The sequence below is a fragment of the Babylonia areolata genome, chromosome 6 (genome assembly GCF_041734735.1).
Source record: "Babylonia areolata isolate BAREFJ2019XMU chromosome 6, ASM4173473v1, whole genome shotgun sequence".
Lineage (NCBI taxonomy): Eukaryota > Metazoa > Mollusca > Gastropoda > Neogastropoda > Buccinidae > Babylonia > Babylonia areolata.
This window is the reverse complement of record NC_134881.1, coordinates 17,360,106-17,379,072: the sequence shown is the minus strand read 5'-3', so window position 1 is coordinate 17,379,072 and position 18,967 is coordinate 17,360,106. Positions and strand designations below refer to the sequence as shown.

General features: G+C 39.3%; 2 protein-coding genes across 7 annotated transcripts in view; one reads left to right on the top strand and one right to left on the bottom strand.

Annotated features, from left to right (window-relative positions):
- The window catches only part of LOC143282799 (uncharacterized), a 47,666-nt gene extending 39,245 nt beyond the window's left edge, over positions 1–8,421 (bottom strand). The window contains exons 1-10 of the mRNA XM_076588576.1: positions 8,316–8,421; positions 6,444–6,678; positions 5,292–5,475; positions 4,522–4,596; positions 3,800–3,881; positions 3,414–3,498; positions 2,834–2,978; positions 1,237–1,334; positions 650–754; positions 356–440 (exon numbers count right to left, since the gene is read on the bottom strand). Of these exons, the coding sequence (XP_076444691.1) occupies positions 356–440; positions 650–754; positions 1,237–1,334; positions 2,834–2,978; positions 3,414–3,498; positions 3,800–3,881; positions 4,522–4,596; positions 5,292–5,475; positions 6,444–6,582 (998 nt within the window). The 5' untranslated portion in view covers positions 6,583–6,678; positions 8,316–8,421. The remainder of the gene's footprint in view (positions 1–355; positions 441–649; positions 755–1,236; positions 1,335–2,833; positions 2,979–3,413; positions 3,499–3,799; positions 3,882–4,521; positions 4,597–5,291; positions 5,476–6,443; positions 6,679–8,315) is intronic.
- Positions 8,422–8,489: 68 nt separating this feature from the next.
- On the top strand, positions 8,490–18,019 carry LOC143283309 (uncharacterized). Of its 6 annotated transcripts, XM_076589494.1 has the most exons (8): positions 8,492–8,734; positions 10,050–10,106; positions 10,336–10,471; positions 10,997–11,152; positions 12,490–12,604; positions 13,831–13,901; positions 14,753–14,850; positions 15,691–18,019. In XM_076589494.1, coding segments are annotated over exons 1-8 (765 nt in total). In that variant the 5' UTR covers positions 8,492–8,733; the 3' UTR covers positions 15,822–18,019. The 6 variants fall into 6 exon arrangements, with proteins under 6 accessions (XP_076445613.1, XP_076445609.1, XP_076445610.1 ...); XM_076589498.1 differs by lacking the exon at positions 10,050–10,106 and having other exon boundaries at positions 8,490–8,512; XM_076589495.1 differs by lacking the exon at positions 10,050–10,106.
- Positions 18,020–18,967: the final 948 nt, after the last annotated feature.

The window sequence follows — 18,967 nt, the reverse complement described above, 5'->3', positions numbered from 1 at the left end:
CTATTCAAAACTCTTTGTGCTTTCCTGGATTCGTTTATGATTCATCAGGTATGTGCAAATTTCAAACAAAAAATATGGTTACTTTCATCATCTCACTGTATTATAGCATAAGAATGGAGGAAGTTTAATATTTTGTCCCCTACTAACTTGTGATTTTACTGATCAGTTTTTAAGTTTTCAGTTCATAAATTCTAACATTTGGTTTTTGGCGATTTTATTTCTTACCCATACAAATGGACTGACTGTGGGGAAAGTCAGGGGAGCAAACTGGCAGTACTAATTGAGTTGAGTGAACTGATACTATAACAAAGTGTAGGTAATGGTGACCTTTTCTTCACTTCAGAACACTGATTACCTTAGAGCCTGCTGCTGCTGAAGGATCTCAGTGAATCTTTCCAAGAGTTCACGTTCACTGGCTGCAGTCTCCACATGATCATGCTCTGCACAAACAGAAACACATTCAATGCCATGCCACATTGCTTAATCAAGCTATAATGTACTTTTTTTTTCTTGAAAAGCTGATGAAATTCAATGACTACTCACTCAGGCCAAGGTCAGGCAGAAGAATACTAATCCTAACTGGAAAAGAGACACTTCTTACTCAAAACATCAAACCCTCAGGAAAGTCCAAGATTAGAACAGATTATACCTTGTGACTGCTGCGGTGTGATCTGTGATGGCTGACCCACATCTCGACGTCGCTGTCTTTCATCTTCCCATATCGCCGCCAACCCAGGATTCTTTCCCATGTTGTCTGCGACACACATGCACTTAAATTTATATACAATTGCAAAGGTACACATAACCACTCAAAATATCCTTGCAAGCATGCATACACATACACCATACACAGACAAAAATAATTCTCACACAAACGTAAACATCATTTAAATGAAGAGACAGTAAAATTAACAGCTACTAATCATAAAAACACACACATAAACACACTCCCTTACTTAACATTCACACACACACACACACACACACACACAGACACACACACACACATTGCAGTTACATGGTCATACACACAAGGAAAGTTCCCAGTGTTCCTCACTGGCCCTGAGCCAGTCACATGCTTGAAATAATTAATGATGTCCAGCATCGTTTTGTGGCAATTCAATCAACCCACACAAACATACACCATGAACCTGGGCTTATAGACAGCTTGGGACAGAGGACAGTACAACAGAAAGCTGCAGGAAAATGGGGACAATCATGACAAGACACTCCCACCTGTGACCTCTCTCCTGTTGAGGATGTCCGCTGCCACCACGTCAACTTCCAGCTCACACACACTCTGCCTCTCCACACTGGCTGGTAGCAACAGGTCACTGTGTCACACACAGAGCGATAAATGTTGTCAGTGATAGTCATATAATGGCTGGTAGTAACAGGTCACTGTCACACACACACACACACACACACCAAAACACATACACAGTGCAATATAAGTCACTAATTGTCATCATATTTCACAGTGTAACAGGGAAAAATGCAGCACAAGCACACACATTGCAGCTCCACACTGGCTGGTAGCAACAGGTCACTGTGTCTCACACACACCAATGCATGTCAATAGCTGTCATCATATTTCACAGTGTAACAGAGTAAAATGCAGCACAAACACACATTACAGCTCCACACTGGCTGGTTACAGCAGGTCACTGTGTCACACACACAGCAATACATGTCACTGATTGTTGTCATATTTCACAGTGTAACAAAGTAAAATGCAGCTCACACAAACACTGCTGCTCCACACTGGCTGGTAGCATCAGGTCACAGTGTCACACACACACAGCAGAACATGTCAGTGATTGTCATCATCACAGCATAACAGAGTAAAATGCAGCACAAACACACACACTGCAGCTCCACACTGGCTGGTAGCATCAGGTCACAGTGTCACACACACAGCAATACATATCAGTGATTGTCATCATCACAGCGTAACATAATAGTAAAATGCAGCACTAACACACACATTGTAGCTCCACACAGGCTGGTTACGATAGGTCAGTGTCACACACACACATACACACAGCAATATATGTTACTGATTGTCAACACATTTCATTTTCTGGGTAAAAGAGTAAAATGCAGCACAAACGCACACACTGCAGCTCCACACTGGCTGGTTACAACAGGACACTGTGTCACACACACACACACACACACACACACACACACACACAAATACACATAATACATGTCACTGATTGTCATCATATTTCACAATGTAAAATGCAACACACACACACACTGCCACACCACACTGGCTGGTAGCAACAGATCATCACATCACATACACAGCAACAGTATTATTCCACAAGCTGGTTGCTACTGGTTTCAGTTTCAGTTTTTGAAGGAGGGATCACTGCATTTGGACAAACCTATATAATCTACACATCTGCTAGACAGATGCCTGATCAGCAGCACTACCCAACGCACTTAGGCCATGAGTGCATACATATACATGTGTACCAATCTGAGTAGATTTCTTCTACAGAATTTTGTCAGAGGATAACACTCTCATTGCCATGGGTTCTTTTTCAGTGCACCAAGTGCATGGTGCACACGGTACCTTGAAATGACCAAACGCTCAGTATGATTTTCCAGTCAAACTTGAGAGAAAGGGTGAGAGCAGGATTCGAACCCAGACCCTCAGAGACTTGCTCTCTTTGTATTGGCAGATTAGTGTCTTCTGCCACCTTTCTCTGTTGTCTGTAAACTAAACACTGCATGCTCAACACTGTAACACTGTTTTTCACAACACAAGGCATACAGTAAGAGTAAACAGGAATAAGCAACAGTAGGACAAAACAGACACCTGGGGATGTTTTCCATGTCCCAGTGGGCATTAGAAGGAGTATTGAAGGTACTACTGCTGCTGCTGCCAGGGATAGACCTGGAGGAAAGGGGACTGCCACTGGCTCCTCTATCTTCAAAGCTTGTGTCACCAGCTTTTTCGTTATCTGCAAGACAGTAACAATGAGAAATCAGTCTTCAGAACAAAAAAACGCAAATATACAGAAAGGCTGTCAAGAGACCCACAATCCAATATCAGACAGAACGAATATCTTACAAACCCAACTGCTTCCAAATGAAGGATGAAACTGGCTGAGAGAGAGGTGAAACAGTCATTTTGAAATTGTTGCTCAATAAAACATGCATGCACTGACACAAAGATTTTACATCAGAGACTGATACTTTCAAAACCTCTTTCTAACATCATTATATTAGCCATTGAACAGTCTGATGCTTGAAACAATAACATTATGGGATTCATGAGGCTTACTCTCTGTTCACCAATTAACTGCACTAACACAAAACTGCTGATGTACGATACTATCAACAGACCCCTCAACCCCCACACACCACCTAATTGTGGTGAAAATCTGGCCACCTACCAGTACGTGCTTGCTGTTTCCTGCGGAACTTGACGGCAGCCACATTGATCAGGTTCATGCCATACAGGTTGTAGTCAATGAACAACTGGAACAAAACAAGCAGTAATCATTTGTGGGTGAGGTCATTTCCCTCAGCTACATCATCACCCTGGTCACCTTGTCTTCACACACATTTGTACAAATTTATGGACAACATACATGCCAGGTATGTACTACAATACTTAAAAAGAGACCAGGGGGAACCTATGTCAGCGTCCACAAGCCTGTTTTTCACTTGCTGGGGAAAGAGAATGTGGGCTTCGAGCACAGTACACATCATTACCAAGAATCTTCTTTGGGAAAAGACTCAGTATAAGAATGTCTACAAGACTGCCATGCTGACTAACCTGCAAGGGAAAGGGGATGTGGGCTTCATGGGGCTGGAAGGACTTGTTCATGACCGCACCCCCCAGTAACAAGTCAGCCGCTCTGCAACAAACCCACCTCTTTCAGGCACTGTGTACAAGCAGACACAGGAGATACTTGTAAACAGCTAACCATTGTGACCTATTTCACACAGGAAAAAACATGAAATACTGATCAGAGATGTATCGTGACTCAAGACTGCAACATGAACATCCTCAATTGGAAAACTATTTAACAGGCTTCTAACCATGGTGTAACCTTGTTATATTACCATGGTGTAACACAGTCACGTGTCAGATAAATAATGGTGATAACTTTTTTTTTTCCAAACTTGCTACATACACATACCATGATAAATAGCTGACTATAAGAGATACTGAAATTACAAAAATGTGTAAGTTTCATGCATATTTCAACAGTAATACTTATTTCCTTTCTGATTCTTAGAATGTTAGTTTATTTCTCCTGTGCAAAAAAAATGAGCAGATGGTACTGATTTACACTGCAGAAGCTAAAAAAAAAAAAATCAATTATACTGGACAAACTTTCAAGCTACTGTTGATTAAAGTTTTTAGCTATAACTAATACATCAACAGATCAGTTAACACCCTGACAGAATCAAACAAATGCATCCACTTGTGTTAAAAAGGGCACACTGAAATAATAGCATCAGGCTGGGGTGAAGCAGCTGGGGGGAACTTACTTGCGCACTGTGCTGGGATTGTATAGATAGATTTTCAGAAACTGCTGCTCTTCAGCATGGTACCCATACATTGGTCTGCAACACACACACACATCAGACACAAGGCATAATTATATCACAGCCATTTTGTATCAATACCACATTTCTAAAGAAATGCAATCACTGATAACCTATCTGCTGAATGCTGTTAATGTCAAAATTCCCCTCTTACATGCCTCACAGAACAAAACTTCCAACTGGTGCACTCCAAGAGTTTGGAAGAGGAAACAGGATTCTTACATCCAACAATGACTGATGAATTTGGGATTTTCAAACTAACAGTAAGTCACACATGAATGATGCTACCTCTTGGGAGGGAGAGTAAAAAAAAGTTTCATACTGCAAAGTCCAGATTCACATCCCAGCAAATACTAACACACAAGCAGTACTTTAGACAAGCAGAGGAGAATTTTATAGTTCCTGAGTCAACATCTGTGCAGACCACAGGTGTCCCTGTCCACTCTGTGGGTGTGCACACGAAGAAGATTATCTAGGTTTAACATCCTACATCTGAGTCAAGAATTCAAAAGTTATCAAGCAAGAAATTTTGCAGAAAACATGTACTGCTCTTGAAACAACAGCCAGTGATTACAGCACTTTCACCATGCCTTCTGGTAAGAACACAATACAAGACAGCTAGTTGACGCTCACAGTCACATTGTGAAGAGACCAACTCTGTAAATAATATTCTACTGTGTATGACAGAGAGTGAGTGAGAGCAGAATACTGACATGCCAGCCACAAGGGAGATCTTGAAGACATGCTGGGTGTTGGCCTGACTGCTGTTGGCCACGTTGATGGCCTTGTCCAAACTGGCAGCAAAGCGGCGCAGGTAACTGTCAGCTGGCTGTGTGCCATCGTACGGTACGTACAGGTAAGGAAACACTCCGTGTACATGCATACATGTCTTCTGGCCTGCATAGGTCATCATCACAACATGTTAGCTATCAGTACATATCTTCTGGCCTGCACAGGTCATCATCGCAACATGCTAGTTATCAGTACTTGATTAGTCCCTCTTTCCTTCTCAAGAAAGCAAACATGCACAAACAATTGCATGTATACACACATATATTACACACACACATTTTATACACACAAAGACACATACACAGACACAAAGACACACACACAATCTCAGTCAGTGACAAACTGTCATATGTCTGTTATCATCCAATCAGGATGTTCACAAAGCATTTGTCAAAAAATATGTTACCTCATAATAATAATAATAATAATGGATACTTATATAGCATAAATACAATCAATACTAAGAAGCAAGACTAATATGTTCTTAATCATATCTGTGCACATGATTTTAACAATCATAAAATTTATACATATTTTATATAATAACAGATTGTTCTGTTTGACATTTTTCCACCAATATCATTCATTTTGAAAAATTAATACCATTCACATTTTTTTCCCTGCAACTTGCACAAGTTATCTTCTAGTTTTGAGAATCCATAGTATTCCTGTTATTTTGCCTGGAGTCATCTGTTTAACCTTAGTCTGCCTCAGGTAAAAGAACATGAAAAAGTTACATCTTTATTCGTATTTAACTGTTCTTCTCAGAATCTAATTCTAAAATTTGTGTAATATCTCTCACAACGTGAAAGAGAAGAATGAACAAAAGGGTGAAATACTGGGAAGAATTTGTTAATGAACAAATAAATAAAAAACTAAAAAAAGGAAACACTCCCAGACAGGAAAGTTTGGTTTTTTTAACAGAAAGCCAGAAAGCACAGTTCACAACATCAAAATAAAACACAGACAACTTAAACACTAACATGTACATATTCGGCAGAATGAAATCCATAAAGATTTCAAGTTTTGCAGACTAGACATTAAAATTAGACAGAGAGACAGGCAGTCATCACCTGCAGGGGTGGCGCCAAAGATGCGCAGCACAGGCACCTTACGGACATCCGTAGAGCGGAAAGTGGAGTATTGTACATCCAGGTCTGGCACTGGCTCCGCCTGGTAATGGCTGGTGCTGACAATCCTTAAGGAAAACATCTTGTCTGTTTCTGTGCCTGTGCCCTCCGAATCCCTGTTCACTGTCCTGCCACCTGTTGCTGCAGTGCAACACCTTCCCAGCCTTTCATACCATACCTGCCCAAGTGTTGTGCAATTTCCATAATGATATCAAATAGGTACAGTCATCATTTTTCTACAGTGAAAATCAGCAATCCAATTATTACCACTGATTTATAACATGGATTTGTTTAAAATAGAATACCTGTTTTAAAATTGATATACTCAAGTATTGAATTAGCATTCCAATTGTTCTTACAAATGTATGGATCCTTTTCTAATGGTATACTTCTTTTTTAATTATGATACTACACAATCTAATCATACACCACTGAGTATGGTGGTTTGATTCTTTAATAATTTAGTCACTCAAGGATGTTATTTTCACAACATAAAATGAATGCTATCAACATTAACATTTCTTACACACATGACACAAAGGAAATTTTACACCAACCCCTATCAATGGCATTTAATTATCAATGATTTTGCAGCAATTTTTATTTGCGCATGTGTGTGTTACTATTAACATTACCTGATGTGTGCATGTGTGTGTGTGTGTGTGTGTGTGAACAAAAAATAAATTAAAATGTACAAATATATCATACTGAGTTATGATGGGAATGTGGGAAGGAAGGACTTGACCTTTTCCTGACAGATTATTTAGACTAACAGAGTGTATGTGCATGCAACTTACAGAATGCATACATGTATGAGTGCATGTGCATGCACATGACGTTCCACTGAAAAGTGCACCCACAATATATGCCAGGAATGAGCCATAACAGAGGTGCTCCATTTCTAGAGTGTAAACTGTATCCCTCTCTCTGCACTTAATCACACACATACACAAGCTTCCACGTTGTGACACACATCTCAATATAACTTTAACTGCAACAAAGTGAACAAAATCAGACATGAAATCGAAATTTGAAATATATACTCATGTGATGGGACTCACACAACTGCACTGAATAATAAGTGTGGGTATATGCGCAAGCAAATGGCTTTGCTGCGTTTGCATGTAAAAGTACACTCACAAAAAAAGCATTATGCTTGGGGTGAGGGGTGACAGTCGCTGTGTTCCATCTCTAATGTGAAAACTATCCCTCTTTCTCCAGTCCAACACATACACACACGCGCATGTGCGAGCGCGCACGTACACACACACACATTGAATAAGACTGGCTGATTCCATCAGTGAATGGACTTTGAATATATTTCGCATTTCACTGATCGCATTATGATCAAAACCGCACGGTCATGTAATCATTTCGCTGACAACCCCCCCAACAGAACAGCACCACTGCAGCCTGCTCAGCTGAATTGAGCTTGTCAGTGTGAGCATTCTGCAGCGGTCTTCAAGTGGCTCCGATGAGCTTTGTTTTGATTGCAGTTACACGCAAGGGCCAGGATTTAGTTTTCACCCTCATGGTTTCGGGGGTGACTGAAAGCGCACTTTAGAGGTTAATCAATAAAAGGCATGTCTTCCCTGCAAAACCTCAGTAAGAAGCAAGGTTCTGCAGACAAAACAAGTGTGTGGGCAGTGGAGGAGCGGCTCGGCTGGCGTCAACTGGCAAGTTCAATGCCGGGGGATTGTCTAGCAGACGTGCCGAGACGCATCAAGGCGCTTCACGGACGCGAGCGAGGACAGAGCAATATCCAGCCAATAACACTCAATGAATTTGCACAGACTGTTACTCAACACTCCCTACCTGGCTTCTGATCGGTCAAACTCCACTTTTTTTCATCCGATTATGAGTTTCTGGGATGAAAATTGGTGGAATTCATTTTCACATGCAGGTCAAACAGCGCCCTCTGCAAAACAAAGAGTCGTGTGGCAATAACCCATTCATACGATATCATTTGTTCCCCTTTGATGAGGCAAGCAACGTGATGGGAGCTTGATTCTGTCTGTGAGGTGGCACAGCCCACATTGATAATTCACCCCTGTTGTGATTATGTCAGCATGAAAAACTATAAAGAGCATTGAATGATATAAAGAAACTCTATTTACTGGGAGAAGAGATCAAAATCCATAAATCGACACCTTCCGATTCCCAGATTGAATGATGTATTGCTAATCATGCACTCACTTAATTTGAATAATGCATTTCACTGATACACTAAACAAGTAAGTGGAATTACACATTTACTTTTATCAAGAGGACGTTGCAGTAAAGCAGTACTCCGTATGATTGAACTAGCGTCAATGACAGAAATAGGGACAATCTGAATGATGGATCTTGATACTAATAGTACAACTCATATGACTGTGTTGTGCAAATGATTGTATACATGTATTGGATGCATGTGCTATTTCATTGAGTATAATCATAGAACATACATACTTTATAAAACACACTTGCGCATGTGGTTTGTTTTTGCATCTATTCCTTGTTAGAACAACAATGATCAAGCCATATTTAATTTTCTGGATCATACAAGAACAAAAGATCAGATTGACCTTGACCTTCATCATCATGCAATGTAAAATTGAAATGAGAAGTATTGCCATTTGTTTTCACTCTTTATATAAAAAAAAGAAATCAGTAATGTCATCCTGGGTGTAATAGTTGAATGAGCAGTAGTTATGAAGCCATAATATCCCTTGCCTAACTGATTCTGCTCCTGATTTTCCATTCCACACCTCTTTTCCACCAAACTACATCTGAGCACAGAAAAATCCAAATCAAATAGATGTTTTGGGCCACTTTGTAATCTTGAACCACGGTCAAGGTCAAAATGATTGATATTTTTCAATAACTGTTCAAATCGTAAATCAGTAAGCCTAAGCTGCATCAAAATCAGGTGGGAACACACACACACACACACACACACACACACACACACACACACACACACACACACACACACTGCATTTGAAACATATGGAACTTACTGCAGTTGCTATCTTTGTTCACCTTCTGTTTGAATAAAAACAGTGAAGTGCAAGTTACCCATGGTCCACATGTTGCTGGTGTGTGTGTGTGTGTGTGTGTTGTGACAAATTGAGAAGCGTATTTCACATGTTTTCAGTGTGTGTTATGTGTTAGGGAGATGAATGGCATGGTTAAAGTGTCACTTAGTGTAGTGTGTGTGTGTGTGTTTGAGACAGAAGTTAGCTGCTTGCTTCCCCCTCCTGGTGTGTGTAGTTTGTTAGAGGGTGGAATGAACTGCTTCCATGTCTGGCCCTGTGCAGTTTGTGGGTTGGACAATTGTTGTTCATACCACGATCTTGGAGTGTGTGTTTTGCTTGCACAACAAGTTCATGTTACCACCTGTGTGCATTTGACTTTATGTTCAAGTGCAGTATTATTACAGCCGTTTAATTAAGGTCTCACATTTCCTCACTGCTCTAAGTCTAAGCTCTGTCATTGAAGTGATACACATAAAATTTCATATGTCTGTTTGAGTGTGTATGTGTGTGTACCTGAAAACTGATAAAGTGACACAGGAAATGAAAGATGAGCAGCCAATGGCAGCCTTCACTCGGCTCTATCCAGGTTGGTAGCCTGTTGTGCAAATGACCCCAAGATTGTAAAGCACTTAGAGTTTGGTCTCTGACTGAGAGGATAGGTGCTATATCAGGTTTGAAAATCCATGCCCTGTATGTAATACATGTCTGTATATGTGATAGAGATGGAGCAGCGTATTGCAGCACTTATTACTGTATTTGTGTAACAGATGATCAGTACGGTTCACATGTTGCTGATTTATGCTCATGTGTGACAGAAATGAGCAGCCTGGTTCACATGTTGCCGGTTGGATCGGCATGGTGTCAATGGGACAACAAGCGCAAAGGACAACAGGGGGTGGACAGTCTGCCCCACTGTGCCACCCTCTCCCTCATTGTAGGGGAGGACAACACGTGAGTTCTTTCTGATCATGGATTGCCTCACTGATTGACAAGTACACCAGCTACCAGTAAACTGTGTGAGTGAATTAACTAGGTGGTTGTTGAAAGGGTTAGCTATACCTGAAAACTGATTTGGTACGGCTGCCAGTGTGGCAGGGTAAAATCATCATACACATAAAAGCCCATTCACATTGATTTTAGTGAATGTAAATGATAGCTCACAAACACAGAAAGAAAGAAGTTAGTTAGGTGAGGTTTTCATTACTGTAACAAGGGTGGTCTGATTAATTGACTAATTATTCAATTGCAGGAGGGAGGGATGCTTTCTTGCCTGACAATCTGATTCATTTGCATGATAGAAAGTTCAACTACTGAACAGGAAGATCTTTTTTCTTTCTCCCACTGTTTTGGCTCAGTCATTCATTCTTTTTTTTTTAAACTGGGCAGGTGTTACACAAAACTACCAACTGATTATGCATGTGAGTGTGGACACATGGCAAGTACAGCCATTGTAAAATTATATGACAATTATTGCAGAGGAAAGACATCATTAGCCTTCCAGGCAGCAGTGTCATTGGCAACAGAGAACCACCATGTGATGTTTATCCGACCCAAAGTCCTGGGCCAGCTGCCCCTGCCTGTTCATGGCATGCCATCCCCACAGTCTGCTGCCCTGCAGCTCCTCAAGTTCTGGTCAGTGTGGGCACACCTCTCTGACTGCTGTGTTTTTCTTAATGCCAAATGTTTTGACAAGGAAGAAATGACTCTACACATATGCTTACAGTGTATTGGTGTTTATGTGTGTGTTTCTATGTATTGAGTCTGTGTGTGTGTGTGTGTGTGTGTGTGTGTGTGTGTGTGTGTGCACATCTATGCACACATTTTTCTGACTGTGCATTTGTGTGTCCTTAGTATCATGATTATACGGATGATGTATAGATATTCACTATGTTGTTGAGGCGAGTGTACATTGCATGCATGGGATACTAGAAATTTGCTAGTGATTATGATTTTTATGTAAAATGCTTTCTTTTTGTTATATTTTACTCATGTAGTGTGCGTTGAGCATTATTTTATTTGAATGAAAGGTGCAGCAGATATTTACTATTATTGTGTTGTTGTTGTTTTATATCTCAGTGGCTGTTTGTTCAATTGAACAGTCATTTCAGACAGCTGGAATAAAAGAGTGAAAGTGAAAAATAGATAATGGCTTGTGTGGAAGGAAACAGTTAAATAGTTTGATTTGGTAATCATGACTAGAATAGGAGATTGTAAAGGATTGGGGAAGGGTGATAAGGCAAACATAATTTCAATAACACTTAAAAAGATTAATTCATAAACAAGACCCACTCTACTTTTTGAAGCGAGAACGCAAAGGCAAGTGAGAAGATTGTCTGTTTGATTGGTGATGCAGTCAGCAAAGATGAGGCAAAGATGAAGATATGAAACACAAATTAAGAGGCATGCATTCGATAATATGTGGCATGTATGAAACTCTCAGTTCTCTGCACCCACAAGATGAGGATTTTTGATACAAATATGAAGTCCACACCTTTCTATAGATCAGAGGCCTGAAGACAAATAGAACTGAAAACTGACTAATTCCAGTCCTTCATCAGTAGATGTCATAAAATACATTTGTGCACAAGCTGGCCAGAAATTATGCCAAATGTCAAAAACCATGGGAAAGAACCAACCGAATTTCTGTCATTAAGAAAATTGTGAAAAGCACTGGCTACACCCTGTGCAAACCTCCAAACAACATCACCAGACAAATACAGAAGTGAACCCTCAAGGGAAAAGAAAAGTGGGCCGACCAATACAGACATGTTAGAAGATGCACAGCGGATGAGCAGCTGGATGGACACAGGCCCAACTGAAGAAGACAGCCCAAACTGATACCACTGGAGGAGCACTGTTATGGCCCTAGTATGCTTTTCAAGGAGTCACAAAGAATGCCAAGTAATTAAAAGGGTTAATTTACAGCTTCTCTAAACGTTTCTCTGAAAAGGACTTAACTGGTGAAACAGGTATCCAGATCAAGCAGATGAAGTGGTAAAATGGTGTGGGAGCATTCACACGCAGGCGTTACTTCCTGACACCATCATCATCGATGACTTTCATGTCTACAGTGCTCAGAGCAAGGTGAGAGACAGTGGCATATCATTTTAAAACTGTCAGTTTGGATTGTTGGTAATAATGTAATGACAGAATTATATCCTTTTTATATATAAAAAAAAAGAAAGATAAATGGAATGTTAATTTACAAAGAAAGGTGAGAATTTGCTTTTTTTACATTTCAAGAGATTCAAACACACATGCCCGTGTGCACATGCACACACACACACACACACACACACACACACACACACACACACACACACACACTGCCTCCAAGATCACAAGAAAGTAAACAAATTTTGTTTTTAAAGATAATGTGTGTTACACACTTACATATGCATCAACAGGTGGACAATCATGCTGTGACTTGCATGAAAAGGAACTGTGTACATTTTTTAAGAAAAACTAGGAACTGGTTTCAATGCAGCTTACAAACTGACTTTTGTGTAAAACTGTGTATGATTAGTTTGAAATACTGAGTATGACTTTACCAGTTTATGTTTGAAATATTGCTTGCTTTACTTCATTACTTTAATTTTCTGCTGGGCAGTTCTGATACAGTAGTATTCAATAACACTCTCAGAAGATTTTTTTTTTTTTTTCTAATCTTTCATTATGTTCTGATTTTCATAACAATATGAAGTGATGATTGCATTGGCCAGTTGCATATGTGAATGCATATACACATATTCTTTCTTCTTTTTTTTTAATATCTGCAACTGTGCAAGTGAAAGTTTCTGAAGTAATTTATTCATCTGATTCTCTCTGCAATAGTGACAGACTCAAAGTAGACTTGGGGGCAGAAAGGCTTGTTCTCAATGCAGTGTTGCTTTGCTTTATATATATATATGTATATATATAACACAAATGGCAGCAGTTTCAAACTTGATCGGTCCTATTAATTTAAGTTTATGATGTGAATTGTGATAGTTCATAGTTGAACACTTCCTGCTGTATGCCCTGAGAGAGAAAAAAAACAAAAAAACTTAATTGGATTTTGGGTTTCAAGTGATTAATTAAGAAATAATCAATTCTTTGGCTGTTTTGTGGGTTTGGTGATTTGATACTGATCATGAATAAGACAACAACAAAAAAGATATGTCATTTATATATTATGTATTAATTTCATTTGCTGGTAATTATACTCTGAATCCAGATCTAATGGAGAGTGGAAAAATTCACAAAATCTGTTTTTGTTGGTGATTTATTATGATAATGGATGATGTGATGAGAACAGTTGTGTTGATCAGAATACTGAACATGGTGCTGCCCGTCTGTGTGCCTGTCTCCTGGATGCTGCTCAGTGGATCACACAGTCAAGGTATGCATTACAGACATACGTGTGTGAGCGTGTGCATGTGTGTGTGTGTGTATGTCAGCAAGTGAGTTGGACAAGTTGGGTCATGATCTGTTTGAAGTTTGTATTAATTGATTTATTTTTCTAGTTCATCAAAATTCAAATTATTCATGAATAATGGTATTATATACATCCTGATATGTTTTCTTCACCAAACTTCACCTGAAACAGAGGTTGACAGGTGGAAAAGCAGTTCTGGAAAAATTCTGATGTGCACAACAAGAGTATATCATGAACATGTTGTCAGTATTGTGCAGATGTAAGGTAAGGACAAGAGCGTGTCCATGGAAATGCTTGAAATTTTCATATATGCACAACAAGAGAGTCATTATAAATATATGAGTTGTGTGCTTGGGGTGAGTCCTGTCAATGTCTTCGGTGGTCTCCACTCCGGGAGGGACGCTTACTCAGTCTGGCTACACGACTAAGCCATTATTGTCGTTGGTAAGGGGCTTAGTAGGTGGTGTCCTAAGTACGTTAAATCAGAACAAGCGCCACTGAACACCACCGAAGTGACTCAGCATCAGTGCAGGATCTTCTCTGGTGTGTGGCCTCCTGGCGACCTAACATTGATGGTTCCCTGCGGACTGCCAACGCTAGAACTGTGACGGATGAACCTGGGTGTGACCATGTATAGGGGGATCTAAATGAGTGGCATGGGAGTAATGCCACTGAAATGGTGCAGATGGGGCAGCAAAAAAAAAAAAAAAAAAAAAAAAAGAATATATGAGTAGTAAATACTGTGCAGACATGAACATGTATGGTACACCCATGTGAAAATCCCTGGATGTGTAGAATAACAGTGTTCATTGCAGTGGTCAAGAGTGCCGTGTGATTCTGACTGCTGGCCAAGGTGTGAGTTCTCTGCCCTCTGTCTGCAAACAGTTCCACTTCTCTCATATCCACCTCACAGGTAAGTCCTTGCTTTTTAACCCTGTTGGTTTATTGTTATTGCTTATAGCCCCAACCCACCACACAGAGACATATCAGGGCTGAATATTATATATAAAAAAATGGAAAAGAAAATCAGGCACAATTAAAGTTATATTCATACACAGAAAACTATGATCTTGCTCTGATGTTGATCACTCCATCAGTTTTGCACCAGAGGGTAAAAAAACAAAAACAAAGATAGAAAGTCATATATAATGCACAAAATTATTTATCTATCTATCTGTATGTGTATCTATCTATGTATTTATATATAAATATATATATGTGTGCGGGTGTATGTGCGTGTTTCTTAACAACAGGATTTCAAAACCAAAAAATTGTCAACAAGCACCTCACACGTCCCCAGTGCTAGAAAGAAAATAACATAGCAGGAATGCCAAATTATTAAGTCCAGAAAAAGATTTTTTTTTTTAAACCACATTCAAAGCAGCTAACAGGAATCTTTTTCTTCTTCTTTTTTCCATTTTTAAGATTGATTGTAGTCTTGAAATGACTATTTCATATTTCTTAGAAATTCTTTAGATATAGTTTGTGCGTTTCAGTGCATGTGTTTGTGTGAATATGAGCACATGTGTGTAAGCATAAAATCACTTTAGTTCCTTTCAAATGAAAGGGAAAAAAACACTTGATGTTTTGTCAGGGTGTGTTTAGAGTGCATTATACTGGTGTGTACATGTGCATGTGTGTGAATGTATGCATGTGTACATAAGAATATGTTTCACAGGAGTGAGAGATGAGTGTGTGCATGTATGTGTGTGTCTGTATGTATAAGCAAATTAAGAATGTGTGTGTTTTCCAGGAATGAGGGACAAGGACAGAGTGTATCAGCTGAATTGTGTGACACCCACAACGAGTATGTCCTTGACCTACACAATGACACTTCAGCATATCTTGCTTCAGTCTGTGGACATCACTGTCCCTGACAAATGATTATCATCATGGTCATCATCATCCATTGAATTATCATAATCCACAAATATTTCAGTGAAGTGGATGAGGAGCAATACACATACACACAGAGTGAATGAGGAACAACACACACACACACACACACACACACACACACACACCTCTGCATATGCTTCTTCACTTTGTAGGTAAACATTGTGTCCTACCAACAACTGTCATCATTCCCATGCATTATTACTGTAATCACGAGTGTGTGTGTGGTGTTGTGTTGTATGTTTGTAAGAAAGGGAGAAAGATCACAATGGTTCATATTTGTGTGTGTGTGTTAGTGAGAGAGAGAGAGAGAGAGAGATTACAGTGGTGCATGTGTGTGTTTCCACCTGTGTTCAAAGACTCAGGCCATATATATATCACTACCAGTGCCTTATTAGAAAGAAGATACACAAACGGTTTGATTGTGATGGATATGTACATTTGGAAAGTCAATATATATAGGTAAACTATTGCTCAAGACTAAAGGAACATAGGATGTGATGACTAACATGCCTGGAATTTTAAATTCCCCAGTTGATATTTACTGACAGTGAAATTCCAATTGAGTTCTCATTCTGTAATAATTTGGTTTGGAATGATTTCACATGTGAATGAAAGACTGTGAGAAATTAAGATTTTTTTTTTCTCTTTCTGTTGTGTTTCTTTTTTTTCTTGGAGGGAGGGGGGTGGTTTTTGTGTGTGTGTGTGGAACAATTCTTATGCTTTCTGTGGAAGGATTATGGTGACACATCCAGTTCCCATGGTGCTGTTAAGGATCTTTCTCATGTTCAGATGTTTTTGATTCTGTTGCTATACCCTCTGCCTCTGTGTTTACACCAGTAGAGTTCTTGTTAGGTTTGCAGGATAGAGGATACATGATTTTCTCCATCAAATGTTATTTTTTGGATTTGATGAGAGGTTGAAATTCCGGTGTGTTAAATGGTTTGAGTATACTTTCATTTTCTCTCTCATGAGACATTCTTGTCTGATGGTTGTAGCCTAATTTCTGGTAGTTGTCAGATTTTCTGTTTCTTTTCTGAATTCCATTTATAATTTGAGGATGCTGAGGTAAATTATCCAATAAATATGTCTGTTGAATGTGTCTGCCTTGATGAGATCTGCACTGTTTGTGTAGAAGGCTTTTTTTTCTTTTAAAACATCTAAAGAATTACCATTTAAGTTTCTATTTGATGGCATGTGTGTACTTTCTAAATGTTGCCAAGACATGTAATGCATCTGACATCTATTTGAATGTCCAACAAAGTTTCAAAGGTATTCTCTTCCTACAGACATGTGATGATAACTATAGGAACTGATAAAGCTTATGCTAATATGCTAAGGTGTGAGTTCTGTCACTGAACGACAGCTTTTTTCCTTGTTTTTTGTTTGTTTTGTTTTGCTGCCTAATCGTATGGACCATTTCAATGGCATTACTCCCATGCTGCTCATTCTGCTTACCCATGCACAGCCACACCTGGGTTCATCCAAAGCAGTCCAGGTTCCACAGGGACTGCTGCTGAGTCACTTTGGTGGTGTTCAGTTGTGCCTGTTCTGATTTAACATACTTATCAAGCCCCCTACTCACAATGATTGCTTGTCGCGGAGCCAGATTGGGTGAGCGTCATCCCCCAGAGTGAAGGCCATGATTGCATCCCTGCAAGGACAGTCTGAAGACACTGACAAGACTCACCCCAAGCATAGAAGTGGAGGGGCATGGAAACTGAGGTCACCATGAAAGCAGGGCATTAAAGGCCACAGAATCTGGGATTTTTTCTTTTTTTTCAATATGATGATGAAGGAGAAGGATGACAATGCTGCTATGGAGGTCCATTTTAGTTTTGGGACTATGTGACAAGACTGCACTCTACTCTAAGCTTCTTTTTCATAATGAGATCCCGGCATTTGACCAGTACCAAGAGATACAGACACTTGCTGTGTTAGGAAATTTGAGCAACACACCCAAAGACGCATTCTTGAAGTGGATGAGACTTGTGGATGAGACACATGTTTGTGGCAATTAACAATGATGTGGTTCTAGCTTTCCCATTTAAGCTCTCAGCACACTCAGCTCAGGGTAGGAGCTGGCTGTGGACAGAAAAAAACCCACCTCTGCTGGGATTTGAACCCAAATCTTCCCAGCTGTCACTCCATGTCGCTAAACCCTCTGCTATGTTGGCTAGTGAGAGTATTTATTTAGTGTTTGACTTAATAAAGATCATGCTAACTACAGTGTAAGGTCTGTACCTGAGGGAGAGTTTCTGATGTAATCGCTGAGAACATGAAGTAAATAAGCACCTGGTAAGTTTCAGCACAGTTGATTGTATAAGAGGCATTTAAGCCAGGTTCAGTTAAAATACATATATATGCATGATATCTTAACACTGACACAAAATATTTAAGATAAACAGACTAATGTGAAGCCACTCCGCTGCAACCAAAACAAAACAAACAAAAAAAACAATGCTACATATTTCACACTGGTGGTGTTGTTTTTGTTTTCCTTATGCATAGCGTGTATGTGCAGCTAATGAGAGATCAGATTAAACTGGAATTCTTGTGGTTATTTATAAACAAAGCAAACCAATAGCTATCTTAAATAATTTACTGATGTTGCAGTTTAAAAGTACAAACCAACACTGCTCAACTGAAATTAATGAAGCATACTCCAAAAAAGGAAAATCAACTACAGAATCAACAGTTTGTATACACTGTCACCAGTGTGTCAATCAGCAGTACCTTTGTATACCATAATTTTGTTTCATCAATGCAAGATTCTCTCTCTCTCTCTCTTAAACACATGAACACACACACACACTGTGAAGTTTACCATGTATTCATTTTAATGTATTCTGAACAATGGAATAAAAATGGATGTATCATGTTTTTGACCAGACAAGCACCAACGCAAAATAAAGTTGTATAGAAAACTCAAAGTGCTGAGGACAAGGTGACTAGATGTTTCAGTGAATTTCATCATGTAATGATTTGAATACCTTATCAGTTTCATTAAAAACAAAAACAAACTGAAATATAAACTAGTCATAAAAACAGATCAATGAACAAAAAAATGTTGCTGAATCTATATTGCCACTTTATAATTTATATACACTTTGAATCTGGAATAAAGTCCATTC

What these genes read in the sequence shown, in the direction of transcription:
- LOC143283309 (XM_076589493.1), top strand. Translation starts at nt 10,022, where the DNA reads ATGTGTGTGTACCTGAAAACTGATAAAGTGACACAGGAAATGAAAGAT. An exon ending in CAGTGGATCACACAGTCAAG is followed by an intron (nt 13,902 to 14,752) that starts GTATGCATTACA and finishes TGTTCATTGCAG; the next exon opens with TGGTCAAGAGTGCCGTGTGA. An exon ending in CTCTCATATCCACCTCACAG is followed by an intron (nt 14,851 to 15,690) that starts GTAAGTCCTTGC and finishes TGTGTTTTCCAG; the next exon opens with GAATGAGGGACAAGGACAGA.